General features: G+C 52.9%; 2 protein-coding genes across 2 annotated transcripts; one reads left to right on the top strand and one right to left on the bottom strand.

Annotated features, from left to right (window-relative positions):
- Window positions 1-204: 204 nt before the first annotated feature.
- CkaCkLH20_12241 (uncharacterized protein) lies at window positions 205-2,728 on the bottom strand (the record flags this gene model as incomplete). Its single annotated transcript, XM_038894954.1, has 4 exons — window positions 205-633; window positions 799-933; window positions 985-2,030; window positions 2,311-2,728. 4 exons carry the CDS (start codon window positions 2,726-2,728, stop codon window positions 205-207), a joined length of 2,028 nt encoding a protein of 675 aa, XP_038739738.1.
- Window positions 2,729-18,011: 15,283 nt separating this feature from the next.
- On the top strand, window positions 18,012-18,861 carry CkaCkLH20_12240 (uncharacterized protein; the record flags this gene model as incomplete). Its single annotated transcript, XM_038894953.1, has 2 exons — window positions 18,012-18,117; window positions 18,170-18,861. 2 exons carry the CDS (start codon window positions 18,012-18,014, stop codon window positions 18,859-18,861), a joined length of 798 nt encoding a protein of 265 aa, XP_038739737.1.
- Between the last annotated feature and the right edge of the window lie 1,217 nt (window positions 18,862-20,078).

Here is a 20,078-nt window from a genome sequence, read left to right as displayed (position 1 = left end):
CGGATGTTCTGTAAATACGGCCCCAGTGACTCCAGCTTCCAAACCCTCCATGAAACGATGAACACCAACGCCCAACTCCATGTAACCTGGAACGCTCGTCCCAAGTTGCTAATGATGAATACCCTCAAATCCAAAAGATGCTGATCCCAGACCCCAAACTCCTTATGAATGATGTTGATGTTGAATTCCGACGTGCTCATGAACCTATGGTGACGCTTCCTGCTTCCGAAACCTCGAAACCGCCTTGCGAAGGACGATGATCAAGACGACACAGCGCCGATAGCCGAGGCCAACCCGCCGGTTATGGTCTTGCAGCTCCAGCTCCGTTAGCCGAACATCGTTGATCACTCTCATAGCTACCTTAGCCGAAGAAGCAAATCCGTCCATGGCCACGGCGCCGCTGCTCGTGAAGAGACCTCGCAAAGACGGGTGATACTGCGCGGACACAAGAGCGGCAGCCTGCTTGATTTTGTCCAAGCGCTCCCTTTGTTCCTGTAATTGCGCGTACTCCTCTGCGCTCTTGACAGTCCGACGAAGACATTGAGTGTGCTGGGTGTGCAGCTTGTAGATATTGTCGGCCAGGAAGGCAAGGGTAGCCTCGCGACGGTCTCGATGCTGGAGTTTCCAAACATCCTGTTGGAGCGAAGACGATATTGGCCTGACGTCTGCCCATTTCCGTTGTCGCGTTCGGAAATTAAGAAGCCACCATCGGCGTTGCTGATCCGAGTCTGCAAAAAGCAGTGGATGCCAAGCCTTGTCAATCTCAGCCGGAGATATTATAGCAGCTCTCGATGTTACCGCAACATGACCAATCCATACGCGGTGAAGAGCAGAGTCAGGAGAGGGCGCGGCCCAATCTTTTTCTCCGGCGACGTCGTGGGCAGAGTGCAGGGCATACAGACCGCAATCGTAGTTGTTCTGCTGCTGCAGGCACTACTAAGATGTAATTAGCAATTGACCGAGACGTTAGGAATGCCAACTTACAGATTCTTCTACAATTTCAACATCTCCTGGCGAGAGATGTCGCAAGACGCAAATGATATCGACCACTGTCTTAGACTTAATATCCAATGCAGTCCGGCTGAGATTGGAGCGTAGGCTATCGTACCGGCGAAGAACTTTCTTTTCGTCGAACCAAGTATACAATACCCAGTGATTCATATCTTCATGCACGGGAAACAGGATCAAAGCCTTCTCTTGAACCTGCCGGGAAAGCCTCGTGATCTTCTTCTCAGTCCACGTGTGGGGGTCTTCGGACGCCACGAGAGAGGAGATGAAACCGACATTCTTTCCAGCTTCTTTCTCCGCATCGCAAGCCTCCTGTGATCGCTTAAGGTTCATGTAGGGCTTGCTGTCAACGTAACGAGGCTGAGTGGTCTTAGTGCGCAGATTTTCACCCGCAGACCCTTCCATGACACGATCATTGCCGGAGCAACATTCAGAAGGAAGATTTCTGGCTTCGTCCGACTCGGCCAGTCGAGTACAATGGGTGCTCTCCATGTCGTGATGCTCTGAACTGTTGAAGACTCGGGAAACAGCTGGGGATTCGACCAGACAGCGCACCTCGGATTCAGCGTCTTGCCGTGTTTCGGGAAGGTCGAAGTCACGCGAATCTGTATGTTGAGAAACGGAGTCCGGGTCTCTCTCGCGGTTGGAGTTGACGTAGTGGTTATTGGGGTTGAATCCTGCAACTTCTGCGCCGCAGAAGCTGCCTTGAAGTGGGGGATCGATTGGAGGTTGTGTCGGGAAACTGCCTTGGGAGACAACACCAGACCGAGGAGCGGCAGGTCCGATAGGCTTCGCAGAATCGTCAATGAGACCGGGCTGTGGAGCCTCGGCGTTGGACGGTGCTGGATAGACGTTTGCGTTCATGGAGGATGGCCGGGCGTTTGCCTTGGACTTTGCGACGTCGTTCCCGGGCGAAGCAGAAAGAACCTCGATAGTAGTAAGAGAAGAGGGAGGACTGCCGGGCTGCGGATCGCTGATTCCGTCCGTAGGCTGAATGACGTCCGTCCAGGCGTCGGGGTGTACTGGAAACGAGGGTCAGTCATGGTTGCGAGACGGAGCCACACGAAGAAGGCAGCGGTGGCGGTTATTGATGAACGTACAAGATCGAATTGCAATTTTCAAGCGCCGCAATGGCAACAGTGGGTATTTTCCCTAGTTCTGATAGCAGATCTTCTCGGTCTGGAAGCAGCTTGTAGAGAGACTTGCAGGCGGCAGCAGCAATCCGGCTGGAGGGGAAAATAGCGCGCCCAAATAGAAACCAAAGAAGAGAAGGAGAAGCCTTGTACAGCTTGGAGACTGAACTGAGGCGGTTGATCCTCTTGTCTTTGGTGGACATGGCTAGGTGGGTTTTGAAATCTTCTGCAACGGCGAGGCAGAGAACTTGGCGATGGACGTTTGCCAGAGCCCAAGCGCGAAAGGAAGACGGGGGAGGGGGAGTACGATGGGCCGGGTCGTCATCCTGGCCATCTGTATCTTTTCCATTGTCGCTGTTCGTAGACCTTCCGGCAGTCTGGTGGCGGTGGTTCCCTTTGTCTCCATCTGTATCGACGTGGGTACCGGGGCCGCGGTCGTCGTTCTCGTCGACGCCGAGACCAGGGTATGCGTTTCTGAAGCTGGTCTTCAATTGCGACCAAGGACGCGTGACAGACTCGCTGTAACCGACTCCGTTCAACCGGTTCAGAGTACGGCGCAGACATTGCGCAGGCATTTCGGCCGACATTGTCTTGGTGGTAGAGCCAGGGTGGTAGCTGTGACTGGCATCGAGGCGAGGTTGGTTGAACAGATTCCGAGGTGTGGCCTGCACGGCCCAGATATGATTGCGTGCCACTGCACCGGACTGCAGCACTAACAGCTGTCGAGTGCCTGCCAGCCCGCCCCGGCTGCCTCCACACCGCACCCGAGTTTCCCCCCGAGTCAAACCACAAAACCCCCGATTGGCCAGAAAAAGACGAACTAGCTAGTCCCCCATTGGACAAAACTCCGGACATCGGTACTACAGTCCAGTGACACCAAGGTAATGTGACCATTTATGCAACGATAATGTCACCTCTGTTTTATCCCTTTTCCTGACGTTGTGTTGCGAAGGAACATCCTCCAAAGTCTACATGATCCCCAGCATCTCAGCTAGATGCCGCTTCACCTTAGGACGGGTGTTTGAAGCGGTGCATGGGATCTCTCAATGTTTCTCTGTCCGTCAGGATTGAGATTTCGCGATCGGGCTCACTTTCATGCGGGTTTAAGTGTGGATGGCAGTGGCCAGTATTGTTACTTAGGGAATCTGCGCAATGATGACGAGGGAGCAAATTGTATCAGGGAGTTGAGTTCTGATGTTGAGAGGTAAGCCTAGGTCGTGGGCTGCATAGGAAGATGTTGAAGTGGAGGCAGTTGGCAGAATCAAGTCGGCCATTTGGTCATTGGCTTGTCATGAAACAAGCCGAAATGGAGGGGCATACCTTCGAACTTCGCACCAACAGGTGATGGATGCAGGAAGCTCACGGTGAATTGTGAGGGTCCTCCCAGCCACAGAATCTGGAAGGCGGGTGCCTGATTCCCCGTGCACATCACGATCCACATGGAATCAGCTCGTTCGGTTCGGAAACTTCAGCAAGACGCTTACTTTCCTGGCATTCTTCCAGCAACTTCCGACAATCTGGACTTCAAGTATCAACGTCCTGGATTCAGATCTTCGTTCAGACTAAACTTTGCAAAGTCGATCGCCCTCACAGACTTCCTCGTCATATCGACCGCAAACGAACTCGTCGTCACAGATTGCCGGCCGCCATTCCGTCAATTATGAATATTGTTGGACCTGCGGGTATTCTGTGGATGGTTTTTGAGTGCACTCAGCCCACTTAGTGTACAAAACATCCGATGGCGATTCTGAGGGATAGCCTGCTCCTGAAGCACACCAAGCATGTCGTGAAGTATCCGTCGCGGGAGTAATCTACCCAGAAAATGTGACCCGAAGAACTCTTAAAGGCTTGTCAGTAAACGTTGGGGTGGCAGCTGTCGGGTCCGGCACCCCAAGACGGGGTTGGTGCTGGCGGGGCGAACATGGTTGAAAAGGTTGGTGGCACAAAACCGTCTCACGAGACGTGCCACTATTCGGAAGTCAGCCTTCGAACACACCTTCGACCACAGCGTTGACACGGCCGTGGTATCGTTCCTTTCATGAACCGTCAGTCTTCCCCATGATAGGGCAATTCAAGAACCATTGCACCAGAGCTCGCCGATGGCTCCCGTGGAATTTCGTGCAGATTTACCGTAGCGACTAAGCACGGCAAAAAACACCATCTGTCGGCATATTCCTTGAACGAGGCCTGCATGGCCCAGCGAAGCGCGAAAATCACTCCGCAATGCCTCTGGGTATCGTCTAAATTGACATTAGATCATGGACTAATCCCGAGTCTTTTGTGAATGGTCTGCTCCATAGTAAGTGAGTGATGGTTGTGATCTATAGAGCTGGCACGACTCTGTTGCCGAGTGATGACGCCCATCTTTGCAAGACGACTTGAAGATAGCCTCAACTTGGGCTGACCGACGCCTGTTGTATTCTTTGCAAATGGCGATCACGAACCGTGTGCCTTTTCAAAGACTGAGCCGCCACTCAATGTTTCAGGATAACGACCACGACTTCAACAAAGTTCGTAAGACCCGAGGCAATATCGGGTGCGGCGTAGCAGACAACAGCACGAAGACAGACAGACTAATGCGGCCCATGGATCTAGCTACAGTCACATTCTGGACTGCAGTCACGTTTTGGACTGGACTCACGTTCTGGACTGGACTCACGTTTTGGACTGGACTCACGTTTTGGACTGGACTCACATTCTGGACTGGACTTACATTCTGGACTGGAGTCACATTCTAGCAAGTCGGCAGTCCGCTTGACCCTCCGACTCTACGAGGAACCTGCTTGCCCTACCCTTGAGTACTATGCTCGACTTACCATGGCCTCACGCCCTCCTCTCCAATCGCATACTCATCCACACCTTTCACGGCGCTGAGCTTGGAGCACCTAAGTACAGCAATGACCTTGCGGAAACCATCTCTAACACACCAAACTTGATCATGAAGCCGCATTATGATCTCTCGTTTGGCCTTTCCCTATTCTGCGTTGGCCATCAAGACAGATGGAGGCCAAGTCACAAGTCGAAACGACAATCAACGCACGCTACGCTTCCACGACAAACCGTTAATTCCCTTCGCCATTCGGCTGGGACCGGAGGCGCTAGCTTGGTGATACTGTCAGCAGTTGTGCAGCTGGCTGTCTGGTGTTGTCCTTGTTATGGCTTCTTGGATAGTCTGCTATCCGCTAGAAGCATTTGGTTTTGACTGTCTCTATTGTTCTCAACGCGAATCTACACTTCATGGCCTCGGCCACTTGTTATTCTGTTCGTCGCCATTATCTTCAACAGTCAATACAAATTGTTTGCTCTCCGTTCCTCCCAAACCGGGAGTTTCCAGCTTCGTTGCTTCGTTGCTTCCGGAGACATATTCTCGATCGGCAGCTACAATGTCAGACACTCTAGTTTGCGCGCTCGCCTTGCACCTGTGGCCGTCAAAGCAATGCTTTCGGCCTGATCTTCCATCAAAGTGGCGTTCCAACGTCCCTCCACAACACTTCCTCAACGGCCACTACTGCTGCTTGACAACTCGTAGCACAATATCCGCCGGCGGATGAGTCTCCCTAGTTTCTTCCGGTGCTTCGACTAGATTCAGTCATCCTCGCTTCCTGAGTCCCCTCGATTACCGCCCACACGCATCGTCGCTGGACATCGTTTAGAATCTCTCTCTTGGGCAGCTTCGCCCCTCTAGAGATAGTGTTTTTGTGTGACATTGCCTTCAACATACAGCAAGGTTACTTACTTCCCCCAGAGTCTTAAAATTTGCCAAACCGCCTGGTCACACCCAGCCGGGTCAACAACCTCCAAGCTGGCACAATCGATTCTTCTCAACTGGCTTGATGTCCAGCAAGGTACACTGCCTTCTTGTGATATTCCTACGCGAACGAGTCGTTGCAACCGAGACTCGTCTAGCCGCCAAGCCTGATCAAGCTCGCTGTATCCGGTACTTCGCAAGCCCCGAACGACGGTATATAACAAGGACTAAGACAAACGTAAAGATTTGTCCCTCGAAGAACGTGTCAGGGTACGTGTCTCTTGAACGCAAGTCGTACATCATCTCTTTCAGACTGGCAAGTTCTTCGATCTTGTACGTTGAGATTACCAGCCATCTACACCATAGATGTGCCCCAGAAGTCCCCTTTGATATCGATTTTCCTCTTGCAGAGATGAAGCGGGCATTTATGCAACTTCTCAGATCATCTTTCAGTTCATGACCGGACCATTTGGGAAGTCTATTGGTTGAGAGAAACTAAACGTTGGAACGCGAAACGAGCTTGATATAACCTCACACCTCCCGAGCATGTCATCGACGTCAGACTCGCTCTTGGTGTCGATGACTGCGTACTGGTGATCTCACGATTACAGCTGCAATCAAGTCCGTATGACGAGGGTGCTTTGCCGATTTCAAACTCAATATCCAAGAAGACATTGCTCCGGGGAAAAGAAGGTTCCTCCGATGTCTTTATTACTATGAACTGTCGCAGACGGGTCCAGAAGCCTTCACTTCGGGTGGTTTGCAAGGGGCCTTTTGTCCGATATTACTTCTTATACACACTTCTCTCCCACGAGCCTGGGAACTATGCCTCCACCATCTCTGACTTAAGTGGGCGATGATATGGCACGATGAGTTCGTGGATGTTTTGTTCCCCAGGCAAATCGGTGTTTCCAAGTTTTCCCATCCTTCTTAAATAAAGTCATGGCCAGTTATCGTGATATTGACACCATATGAGATGATGACTTCGAATGATCTCTGACTTTCCTCTTTCGATGTAATATCGTCTGCCTGCTCCTAGTCTGGACGATCTCCAGCAGCATGTGATGTTTGTGGCAGATTGTTTGCGCCATGGCGAAGATACATGTTGGCGCCCTCATTGCCTCTCTCGTGATCATGGACGAAGATATGAACGACCGAGAGTGGATATCTGGAAACGAGACACTGCCGCTTGTTGACCTTTCTTCCGAATACTGACGACATGCACAGACTGGCAGCGGGACGGAGCTCTCAGCCCAGTGTCCATGTCCTCTCTTGTGACCCGGTTTGGTCAGCTTCAAGACAACCTCCCCCGGCTGCTGATTTACTTTTGCTCTGTTGTAGACAAATGACGGGCTTTGGAGGTCAGGAGATAGTTCGTATGCTCTGTAAAGCTGTGAGACCGAAGTTTCATAGCTCAAGAGACCACATCCAGAAGTTACTGAATCATGAAGCGCGTGTATACTGGCTAAGGTGTAGTATAATAGCCAAGATCATGGCTTCATTCACGTTGAGCAATAGAAACCTCTGCTTCCATCAACATGATGATTCGTCTTCAGGGAAACGTGATGTGCGCGCCTCACAGTTATTTCCAATGAAAGGCAAGATGGTGATGTGTCCCTCGTTATTGGTCACACGGGTCCTGGAGACGCCGAACCACGAACGTCATGATGCTTTCCAGGCTTGCGCGGACGTGAAGACTGGTCATATTCAACCATGACTACGGGCGCTACCTCTTGACCACTTCTATCTCAAACTTTTGTCTGGCATTTGCGGTCTGTCTGGCTCTCTAACTGAAGAAGACAAGATTTGAGGTTCTCCGAGGTAACGCAATGCTTGCAAACCTTGAACCTTCGGGTTTCATGGCTTAAATACCGCAGAATGTGAACAGACTCAATGCAAAATGCTGTTCCAACGATATCGCTATCGATACGAGCAAATTCGAGGTCCTCATCCTGTTACCTTGGTGAGAGAAGTGCAGCAATGGACCATTCTGCAACAGTAATTTGGGGCCACCTGGATGACAAAAGTAATGCTTCAATACCTGCATGCCATGGAGGATACACTGCCTCGTCTTCAACCGACAATTTGCGGAGTCGTAATCAGAGTGTGGTCCAGCCCTTCGACGATGTGGAAGACAAAGTTGCAAACGGTTTTGTCAGGACAAGCTCTTACTCGGCGCATTATTGAACCATCAGGAAGAGTACCAAGCTAGCTCAACTTCAATTCTTCGGCAGCAAAGAAACTCTCAGGGGAAATGTCTTTCTCCGTGAACTCGTTCAAGCTGAAAGAGGTGTCAAACAGCAATTGGCACAAGTATCCGTTCTTTTCCGCCGTTGATATCGGGCACGTAGCGCTTGCCCCTCGGGCGAAAGCATTTACACGCGGTTTGGGAGGCGGGACAACACGACGAGTATCGTTGAGTCGACATCGGCTGCGGGGAGGGCTCCGTTGAGACATGGCTCTTAGTTGTCGGCTGATGAAGTGACCAAGAGTCCGTGAACAGAAACAATAAGCGCGGCTACAGTGCAAAACAAGATTCATCAGTAACACAGAAAAGGAACCATTCTTTTGGGAGTACTAACGAGTGTATTGCTGTTGTGGCTGGTCTTCGGGGGTTGGTTTGGATATTCCGACAGTACCATCACGCCAGGAACGGAGGGCCACGTTGAAACGGAAGGGCTGTGTTGGATTTCGAGGAAGCGTGGTTAAAAGAGGTGAACGGAGAGATATCTGCAATCGAATGTTCCGATGGGAGCGGTGATGCTCACAGTTTCACGGAGGTACCTGCGCAACACAGGTCACGTCAGTCAAACCATGAAATTCAAGTGCGATGTGGTTTTGCTCACAGTCTCTAGTCACTTCTGGTTATCCAGAGGTAGATGGTAGAGAACATCATGTTTCAGGATTGAGTCCCCCGTTTGACCTAGCTCTGGCGCAACGGATGAGACAGATCCCGGGGCAGTGGTTGAGGAAGGGTGGCCACAACGGTCTCAACACCGAATAATAACCTGCGGCGCGTTCTTGGAAGCAAGCTCAGGGGTGCTTGCGCCGGTTTTGGATCTTGCCGACGACGCGAGAGAACGAAGCGTCACAGGCTGCCAAGTCACTCATCCCAAGTCCAAAGACAGGTGGTTTGTCAAGAGCTTTGGCAGACGAGCGATGTTTTCCTCGTTGGCCACCGCATCTGTTCGTTCTGGACTGTTGCTGCACGTATTACGTCCACAGGCCCGACATCTGAAAGGGGGCCTCAAATACCAGAACTGTGAGCCAGGGCCACGAACAATAGCACATCGGCACCAGAAAGAACGGCATTGACTTTGCTTCTGTGATCTCAAGCCAGGATACCGGTTTGGTATTCTTCCTCTACGGAGTTCGCGGCCGAGGAAGCCACGATAGCCATCGCCGGGAGATACAATGCGCCCATACGAGATGATCAACTCCAAGGAGCATGACATAGATCGATATCAGGCGGCCGCTCGGTAACTCAGCCACGTTATAATCGACACTTCCCTCTCTGAAACCTCTTTAGTCTTGAGATCGATGATGATGGTTGCGGAGGGCCGGGAAAGTTCGGTTCGTGCGTCGCGGCTCCGCATCGGACCGTTTCGGGGATTCCTGTGCTTCGACCATTGTTTGGGGACACCGGGTAGCTCTTGAGCTCAATGTTGTTGACGAGGAAGACCGAAATACTGCAGACACAACAAGAATTGTCGAACACCAAAACCAGAGGTACGTGTGAGGTTTCTCTCCAAGACCTTCCACCATGCCTGCTGTAGAACTTCCCAAACGCAAGTGTAGATTTCCTAGTCTTGCTTTTGTTGTCTTTGGACAGCAAGAAAGAACAGAGTAGAAGGAGTATTGCAAGAGAACGGCATTCGATGGCGGCCTCGTCGAGGTGAGGGCTTGAAACGTTGGTATCGATCGAGTGTGGAGGAAGGCCTGCTCCAAGGTGGTTAGCGAAAAGGAAATGCACAACAGAGTAATGCAGAGCGATGACAATGTGTCGCCGCCGAGGACAATGATCACCTGTAAAGTTCCCGGCTAGGTCTGACTGTGATTTCGGCATGGCGAGTTTGTGACCAAGGCGACCAGGAGATTGGGAGGTCCGCCGCCCGCCACCATCAACCAAACGAACAACATACACCAGAGAGTAGGGAAAAGAACCTACCCGCGCTGGACACCAAGGTCAGTCCGTCCTTCGGTAAGGCCGGCGCCTTTTTCGTCCATCTTCTTCTGGTAGGTGCTGCCGCAAATCGGATTCTTCTTGTGAAGCTCCAGTCCGAAGTCCAGTGGGTCATTGACAAAGACCATGCGAGCAAGCTGGGGCGTCGTTGGGGCAGGCGGTGAGAGGTCGCGGTTCGGATCTTGGGCGGCTGCGATGTCGGTGGCGTGTCGAGCGCCGAGAAGTTGGATTCTACTGAGCTACCGGATAGTTCGACAGCCAGCTTCTCGTCTGGCAGCGGGGGTGCTCAACGGCGTGAGCCATCAGGCATTTGCTTGCTGAAGTCGAATCTCGGGACGGTCTCGATCGTCAGGCAGCTGTCGACATATGGCGGGGCACAGTGATGATGGCGGGCGCGGAGCTTGTTTTCGGCGTCGCGGATGATAGCTCAAATTCGCAGTCATTGAGTTATCGGCAGCGGCGTCATCGGCCTCGTTGGTGTGGTAGGGACCGACACAGCTGGCGGAATCGTCGAGGGTGCAAAGCGCCGAACAGCATGGAGTTCGAGGAATGCGGTGCTCAGGACGGGAGTTGTGAGGCGGAGAACGGCGCGCGGTTGTTGGCAAATCGAACTAGCCGATTCGATGATTTGTTTTCTTCGTGGAAAATCTGGCGGATTATGCTTGACCAATTCTCAGATTGATCAAGGATCGGTAGGTAGGTGTACAGAGGAAGACGGATTTGGCTCGGACAGGGAGCATGATTGAGAAACTGGTGCACATTTTTCAGTCAAGTTCCATTTGGCCCGCGACTTTGGTCAGGACGGGAAGGCGGGAGAAGATTGCTGCGCGAAGGCACCTACCACCCTTGAGGACATCGTCTTGCCTAAGGTGGCCAAGGTGCTGGGCCCTCTGCCTAGGGTTCCAACATGGCAGACACCCGACCTCGGCCGGGCTGACTGATGAGGCTTGAGGTGCACTTCATTTGTTTGGTTGTGGCTTGAACACTCCTCTGGTATCTTGCCTCAGAAATGTCTTCTGCGCGCTTCTCCTGTGATGGAAAATGTTTTCCTTGTGTCATCAACTGCGCAGTCACTTCAACGTCTGACGGTGTTTTGACCACCTCGAGCATTCCAATTGGTCCGTTAAGGTATGTCCGCCAGCCCATGTATCCACTCTGTACCCCACCATCTCGAGCTTTGACCATCGATTGGGTCACGGCACGTACCTAGGTACCCTTGGTAGGGAGGATACTCACGATCGACTCGAAACACGCGAGCTTCACTGTTCCTCCATACCAACCCGAAAGAGTAATGGTGGCCACATTGTATCGCGTGGCGTATTGCATCCAAATTCCTAGGGCGCGTTGACCGGAAGAAATTGGGACTGTATCAGTGTGGCCCTTGACAGTGCGGCACGGCCCGTCCCGCTTCGTCTAAGGAGTCAGAGACCGCAAAGACCCACGCGATTACGCAGAGTGTACGTTTTTACTTCAGAGTGATGGAATGGCCGGGGGAGTTGTTGGAACAACGAAACAAAATTCGTCGTCCGTAATGGTATGACGCGAGGTAAGTTCAACCTTGAATGGTGCTCATTTTGGACTGCAGCTTCAATGCACGTTGCGATGCGGTCATGGCCGATGATGAGTCCCGTCCCGAAGTTAAGAAAATTCAGGAGCACCTTGAGCAGAGTGGCTGCTGAGTTGGGTGCGCGCACGGATCTCACCTTGGCTCGTTGGAGTGGCTTTCGGCATTGGTAGGTACGCGTCTCAGGGAGGATCCTCACGGCTCAGCGCTTGAAAACCGTGAGGTTCCTCCCCTGAGCGCGGAAACCCACTGAAGCGTGCCCTGGGCTTTGGTACGCTAGGACTTTCCCCAGCAGTCTGAAACCGCCCGTAAGGACGTGGACCAGCGAAGCACGTACCCTGGTGAGGTGCATGCCTGCCCCGATCTAAGAATTGCACTCCAGTCTCGCTGCAATTGAAGGTGGGAAATTCCATCCTGCCCTCAACGTCCCCGGCGATCCACTCCAGTACGCGTTCCACCTATCTTCATCTCCCAGCTCAGCCAGCACGTATTCACAATCCAGCATTCATCTTCCTTCTCATGCCGCTCTCATACACAATTCTTTCTCCCCATAAACCGATCCACACCCCAGGACGCAAATCTCACAAGCACGCCGTTCACGATGTCTTGTCGAAGCTGCCGCCTTTATCCATACGGAGCTTCACATACATGGAGACCTGGCGTGTCTAGTGGTATTCCCAAATCACGCAACGAGTGCCATTTTCCCAACGGATAAAGCAAAGGTCAGGTTTTCGCTGACGGCCTCCACGTTTTCAGCTGCGTGGGATCTACCTCGACACCATCCCCTCCGACGTGCCACAGACTACGATTACGCTGCTCGTTCCACACGAGAATCTGAATTCATGAAGAACGATCACCAGCCATCACACCACTCGCACCCGCCCGATCCAAAAGACACAAGCCATTTCAAAAAGCTGTCGAGGACCTGAACCACATGAGAACTGATTGTGGGTGCAATCAACTCAGGTCCAAGCGCCCAGGGAAACTCATCTTCTCCGAGCTAAGGTCGCTTCGAGCTCATCACCAACACCAATTACAGCCACGGACATGCACCTTCCCTCTGTCGGAATCCTTGATGAGAAATTCGTTGCCGAGGCCTCGTTCATGCAATAACTCAGCGGACATCGATGTCAGCATTGGATCGGCCGAGCATCAGCTACGATATATAAACACGGTGCTATTTCTTCCTTCGAAGGGCTTCTAAAAGTCATCTGGAATGGTCTCAAGGAACATCACCTCGCAAGCAAGCAAGATGTGCCCGTGAAACTGGAAACATGAGAACGCATAATTCGGACTGCGGCTGTACTTGAGACAGGTTTAGTCCAGGCCGTTGTTGGCTTACACCAGTGAATGTGCACTGAAGAGCCGGTTTGAACTTAAGCCGCGATGAGACGACGACCTGAAATGATGCACTTGAAGTGCTATAAAGTCATGCGGTAGATTTATGAATCCAGGCGTGTGTCTGTGGTGAGATTGCTTTCGTCGCCCGGTTGTGCGAGGTGAGCATAGAGATTGAGGCAGATTCGATGGCTCGTTTGGAACTTTGCCATGCCCCGTTGTTCCCAGAGGTTTCGCTAGCCAATGAAATCATATTAGATGGAAACACATTACACAAAAGCACATGAGATTAGTGTATGATATGAAAATATATGAGATAAGAATACATGAGGTGAAAACGAATGAGAAAAAAAGATGTGAGATGAAAACGCACGAAATGAAAATATATGAGACGACAACACATGAGATAACAACGTATGAGACGAGAACATAAAGAATGAAATCAATTGATATGAGATGAAATCGCGTCAGATAGAATCGACTTAAAGCTTTCAAGTCAATCCTCGGACGTGAACATATAGTAGGAAAATACGGTAATCACTCGGCCTTGCCATGAAATAGGTTGAATTTAATATGAATTTGAATGAATGTTGAAGCCAGCACAGCTGGTGGAGGATGAAGTTGGTGGAGGTCACGAAGCGAGCAGTAGCCACCGACAAGATAATACGATGCATTTCCAAATGTATTCAAGATCATGCAAGAATGATGGATCGGGAAACCAAAGATTGAGCCTGGCATCAAATGGAAAAGGGTCGTAGTACTTTCCTGCTGGGTCGCTGCGCCTGCCAGCCGGGGTGCACTGTGGCCGAGAGTATGGGACGGGACAGCGGCGGACCTGCTTCGTCGGGTCGCGTTTTCCCCGGACCAAAAATCCCGGTTGGAGAGGATCCAGGTCGTTCCCGTGGCGGCTGCCTACCACTCCACTTGCTCCCCTCGTCTTCGCTGTCAGTTACACACCACCAATCCCAGACCTGACCCTCAACGCCATTAATTTCTGCACGAGAAACCAACACTTGGGGCTTTGGAAATACTCCTCAAGCACTGGGATTATTTAACTCGTCGTCACCGCCATTGTCGAGCCCTACCTGAGCGGCAGCGTGCGCTGCGCCAACGTTTCTTGGAGCCCCCGCCTCGTCTGTCACAGACGTGCCATGACTGCCGGGACTTGCAGTTATTCGAGGAGAAGCTTCTCTACCTAGGCTAACATGCGTCGCGTAGTGGGCAACTTCGCTCCATCTTCGTCCCACGAGATCCTTCGACAACAGCGCGGGCGCTTTGTGGCGTTGGTCAGATTGTGGCGGCGACGGTAACAAGGAAGACCTGTCCCTCGCACCCATCAACAAGTCCGCTTCATTTCTGAATTACGCCCACCGCGCCTCCGCCATCTGCAAAATTCTCGAGACGGTCGTCCAAGTGAGGAGCAGACAACCTAACCTCCAAGTCCAGGCCGAATGAGCAACTGCGTCCAACATTCACACCGTTACCATTCCAGCCCGAGGTCAAACCTAAAGGATACTTCCTCAACGACAATCCGAAGCGAACCCGAGGCATCCTAAGACCGATGAAAGGTAGGAACGATCCCGTTGGCGACCCCACTGTCAGTCTTGTCAATTGAGCTAACGGATTATGGGTTCAAGTTCAAGCTGCGAAGACGAAAGGGACGAAAGTCCGGACGGTACTTCCGACGTCAATATCGGGAAGTTTGCGATCGACAATGCTCATCACGCTGCGCCGATGAGAATAACCACATCCCGCCGAAATAATGGAGGAAGTGTTTTTCTGGGCAGAGGTCAACATGGTTCGATGTTCAACCGGAAGAAAGTGGATCGGATAATCGCAGAGCATGGAGCCAGCGGCTAGTAAATGCTGACGAAGATGGATGTGAGCCATGATGGCTTCCAGGGAGATGGAGGTAAGACGTTTACTGTGAGGATGAATAGCAGAAAGCGCCTTCTCGACCGCCTGTTCTTGTGGGTTGATTCCGAGATGGCTGCGGCTGAGGCAACATGGACATGACTGACAGTTCAGCTGGGTAGGGGCAGTGCGAGTTGAGCAAAGGTCATGCGTTCATGGTGTTTGACATATGCTGACTTGGATGTGGTGGTCTCCTGGGAGAAACTGTATTACTCAAGATGACGGGAAAGGCCACGATCATGGAATGCAATACGGCTAGTCAAGGGATGTCAGCCCATCACACAGTCCAGGAGTCTTGCGGTGATGCTAGCCGGAACTTGACGTCAATGGAAGATTCCGTAGGCAGGGCAATACTAGTCTGCGGAGTGTAGACAATCAAGGGGCTGCCTCGGCCTTTGGATGTGAGCTAGCTTGGTAGGCCTATGACTTGATGCTGCGCGTGAACCTGTATTGTTGAAGCAATGTACGGCTTCGTCGTGAGCCCGGTGTTCTGTGCTCATCGATGGAGTTTCCAGTGGCATGCGAGACAACATTCAGCAGAAATGCGCAAAGAAACACCAGCAGACTCTTCATGGCCTCAAGATAGAAGGCCTTCGCGTCTTAAGACGGCCGACATGGCTGACATGTATCTCAACGTCAAGTATCCCCGTGCTTTGGAAACAAGCCTCAGAGCAGCCTTCTTGATCACTAGAACACCAGTATTGCCAACTCATCACAGAAGCAGACACAGGAGATGGCACCCGTTGATGCGTGATTCTCAGTCCAACGACCCCATGCAGCACCCATGGAGGCAAGCCAGCTAGCAACTACTACATTCCGATACTAGACAGCGCAGTGCCCAACATATCCCGACGCGAAGGCGAAGGAATCCAAGTGCCAGATCTCTTGCGATGGTGGGCTGATGCGATGCAGGAAGCAGGATCGTCCTCCAATAAGACAGACGCTATCCTTGGATGGCGGACTCGGCGAGCGGTGTATCGAAGGATGACTTGTATGGCAAAGAACTTGGGCTCTCGACTCGGAGCAGTCTTCCTTGAATGGATTGCCCAAGGAGCTCAAACGGATGACAAGAGTGTGAGAGGTTCCAGGGGGCTAGATATTCTCTCCTACTCTGCGGCGACGGCATCTCTTCTGGACGGCAAGCTTGCCCTGGAGTATACAGGCCGTACCCAACACAACATTCATTGACAAATTGGGCGATCGACTTGCGTCTTGGCTATGCTGCCCCATGTTGGAGAGTGCCAAGACAGCGCTCGCATGGATTAATGGAACTTCTGCGCATCAATTGCCTCTCCTGCAGCTCATGCCGCTACCCGCAGCTGGCGTCGGTCTTTCGAGATTCGACCTTACTAGGTTGGACGGCGTCAGCATATGCACATTGAATTGAAGCTCGTCCGGTACGACAAATACTCTGCAATCTTGGCAAGCGTCATCGAAGACGGAGATCCGAAAGTCTAAGCTTCTTGACGTGCTCCAGTTTCTCCCGACAGGTAGTTGCAGACACGGTAGAGATAGGAAGCGACGGTCAAAATCGGCAGACTGATACCCAGACAGACCAGGCGACCACGCGTCCTGGGATTCAGTAGGAAACCATCTTTGGCCGGGACTGCATCAGTACGGATTGTGGCGGAGTAATGGCAAATAGAACAGGGCACTCTTCCTTCTTGCGCTTGCCGTTGTGGCCGAGGCACGGAGATGGCTATGCTCCCGAGTACCGACGGGCGGAGGGGAATCTTGGCCAACTGCGTGGTCGGGATCATCGCACATCGGGCCATGGGCCGACGACGTTTTGGAAGTGCCGCCCAGGCACTGCTGTTTGGCTCGGGGTAGTGAATTCGATAGGTTCGTGGAGGAGGAAGAAGCATGGACTGCTTTCACGTCCCTTCGAGCACAAGGTCCAGCATTACCCCCAGATGCCTTCTCTGGTAGGGTCCAGTCGTCCAGGGTTTCGGACTTGTAGCTGACCACCTGATGCAAGACCCAAAGCCGCAAGCATGGCGGTGTCGTGCCTCCAGGGGCTGTTGCAGCGGCGCAACCCTCGTGTGCCGCCGGCCGGCGCTGGAGGCAGGCTACTGGAGCGCCGAGATACACGACAATGCCAGAACGACTCTTCCTTTGTACGCCTCCGCTTGTTGCTCTTCGCTGCCGCTGCGTTGTACTTGACATGGCGGTCGGCCGCTGTCGTGGCCGCGACGGAGTCGCCAGGGTCAGGCATTGGGAGGCTCAAGCTCGGCCTTCGTATCGTTTTCGGGGTTGTCGGAGGGGAACCACACGTCTTTCGTCGTCGGAGGTCGAAGTGCAGGGTTGGTCGGGCGGACGTGGCATTATTAACTGGCATCGACGCGCTGTCAGCACGGCATGTCAGCGGTCTCTTTCTCGGTTCTGTGACGCGTGATTGTTAGACAAGACACCTGCAGCAGCGGCTGAGGCACGCACTCACCTGGTGCATTATAATCCCCGGAGTGAGGCCGGGTTAGTTATTCCAATTTGTCGGTCGTGGAGGCTTGACAGGAATCCATTCTTCCAAGCAGAACATTTCGCTTATCCCAAGCGCTTGAAGCGCTGGAAACGAGCACGGACCCCAATGGTTCTCATTATCCGAGCTTATCTGGAGGCTGTACAAGCGCACTGACTCCATCCGCGCGGCAATGCCCAGCAGCGCCCCTGGCTGGGGGCGACCTATGGCAGAAGTGGGGCGGTCCACGCGCTAATGGATTCCATTGGCCCCAGAATTGCACTAAAATCTACTCCTATCGCCGATCTTATCGTGGCTGTTCGACGAAATTGCGGTCCAAGTCTTCCCACGGACTTTGCCGATGTGCCGAGGCTGGTGCGCCTGGGGCTTTTTCCTGACAACCCGTCAATTGCTTTAATGCCCTGCAGTACTTTGCGAGAGCGAACTTGCCAACCTTCGGTCGACCTCACGATAAACAACACCATGGCGATCTACCTTTTCCTGAATCTTGAAGCGCCCATGTTTGCGACCAACGCCATTGGCGCTTGCAGACCCTCGTCATGCAACCGCCATCCTGCCGCCGCGCAAACGAGCGAAGCCAACCAACAGGAGTGAGGTGTCGAGCAGATTCGGCAAACACGCCCTTCCGATCCCAACATCTCTCCTACATGTTGCGCTTCTCCTACATCTCCTGGTTCGGGAAAGAGACAATCGACGCCGTTTCGCGCACACACAAGCACACGTACCGATACGCCCAAGGTCGTCGCCGAGTCTGTACGTCATCACCCAGTGTCATGGATGGTCCCGCTAACGACTTTACTCGCAGCGACCATCAATTGCTCAGCGACCCTTGCAACCATGGGTCTCCCGCTGGCATCGACGCGGCCGAGCCCGCAGCCGCTCCCGACGCGAACCGCGACCGATACCCCGAACCAATACCGGACCGAGCCAGAGGCGCCAGTGGACGACGTGGTCTACCTTGGCACATGGGGATACTGCAGCATGAGAGGCTTTTACCTATCAAAAATCAACAAACAAGCTGCTCGTCTCGCGGAATCAGACATCGCCGTGGGTCAACGGATGTCACTGGCTTCGGAGCTTGTGCAAAGCGTCCTCGGCTACACCCTGTGCTACGACCACGTCGCCCGCGAGCTTCCCGCGAACCCGCCGATCGAGCGACGGAGCGCCGAATCCCCGCTGGCCCGCGTTTCGCATGAAGAGTTGCACGGTCGTGTCCGCGAGACATCGAGAGACATCCGGTCGCGGGCGCAGGAGATCATCGAAAGCCTGTGCCAATCGATGGACTTGATGGAGGGGAGTTCACGCAGACCTACCCAGGACGCAGAGCGTGGTCAATCCCGCGCCCGTTCCCCACGAGATCCCCTCTCGGCTGCGTTGGAAGTCAGGCATCAAGTGGCTCGCCTGAATGGGCTGGACGCCGAGTACCAGGCGCGCATGTACGGGGAAGATGCGCGCCTCGACGCAGCGCTGAAGGATCAGATATACAACATGGTCTGAAGCTTGTATTGGTACATTGGCAGAGTATGCTAGTCATGACTCTCCTTCCTGTCCAATTTATTTTCTGTAGCAGGCTGGCCTTGGGGAAACTGTGTGGACGATTTGCGACTGCGCCCAGGATTGATGGGCATGACGTGGGCCACTGGTTCGCTCTCGGAGGAAAAGACGACAAAGGAAGTTGTTCTTCGTGCATCTGACGAGGCGACGATGCTGCTTATGCAGGATTACGGCTGGTGGAGGAATACCGGGCATAGTCTTGCTGCTTCGCGGCGTGTAAATACTGGAGAGGATATCTGTCCTCGCGGCCTTCTCCAGATTGCAATTAACCTCTTAACTTCCATTCCTTCGCTGACATCAGGCGGCCATAACTAGCTCCAACTCTTCTTGCGATCGTATCGCTGACAAGGTGATTTAGCTTGCATGACACAGGGGCGTTGAATCAGTGTCCAAGAGGCCTAAGCCTGCGGGAGACATGCCCAGTCTTCACAAGGAATCAATCCAGACACAATCTACGGGGACTTCTTTATCAAGCATTATGGTCTCCAAGTCATCGACACGTCGCGGTGCTTAGATAATAGGCTCAGAGGTCTCGCCAGCCTTCTCAATCTCGTGTCACTTTTGATATCTAGATACCAGTCGATGCCATATATTCCAAACGCAGCTCGTTAACAGCTAGGCATACGCAGCGGCAAAGTGCGGGCATACGTTCATTCAAAGCACAACATAAACGCAGATGCTTTATGGGCACGGTGGGCCAAATCCTCAATCCCAAAGACGGAAGAATTCGCTGGTGGTCCAGCTCGTTGCGATATACCTACCTACCGAGCGAGGAGGAGGCCCGCCTGTGTAGTGATCCATGTACTGTACCCAACTCGAACGAAATGCTGCCGGTGACTTTGGGCTGGGAGCATTGTCCCGATGTCCACGTTCCTCCAACCCCAAGAGCGGCGACTGCAACCCCGTATGGATAGGTCAGCCTCGTTCAGGGTGGCGGAGGCCCTTGAGTCGCGCATAGCAGCAACATCATTGGTACAGGCTGGCCTCAAAACACACTGTCTTCGCCGTGGAAGGAGGATCGAGCAGATGTGCGAACGGATCGCTGGGAATGTTCTTTCGTAAAGCCCTGCAAGTGTTGCTTTCGCGGGGGGTAGATGATTCTCCCTGCCCAGGGGAGTCACACTCTCCAGGCCGGGGAGCCTGCTCTTCCACGACATGAT

The sequence above is a fragment of the Colletotrichum karsti genome (genome assembly GCF_011947395.1).
Source record: "Colletotrichum karsti strain CkLH20 chromosome Unknown Scaffold56, whole genome shotgun sequence".
Classification (NCBI taxonomy): Eukaryota; Fungi; Ascomycota; class Sordariomycetes; order Glomerellales; family Glomerellaceae; genus Colletotrichum; species Colletotrichum karsti.
The sequence above is the reverse complement of the archived record's forward strand: the minus strand, read 5'-3'. Positions and strand labels throughout refer to the sequence as shown.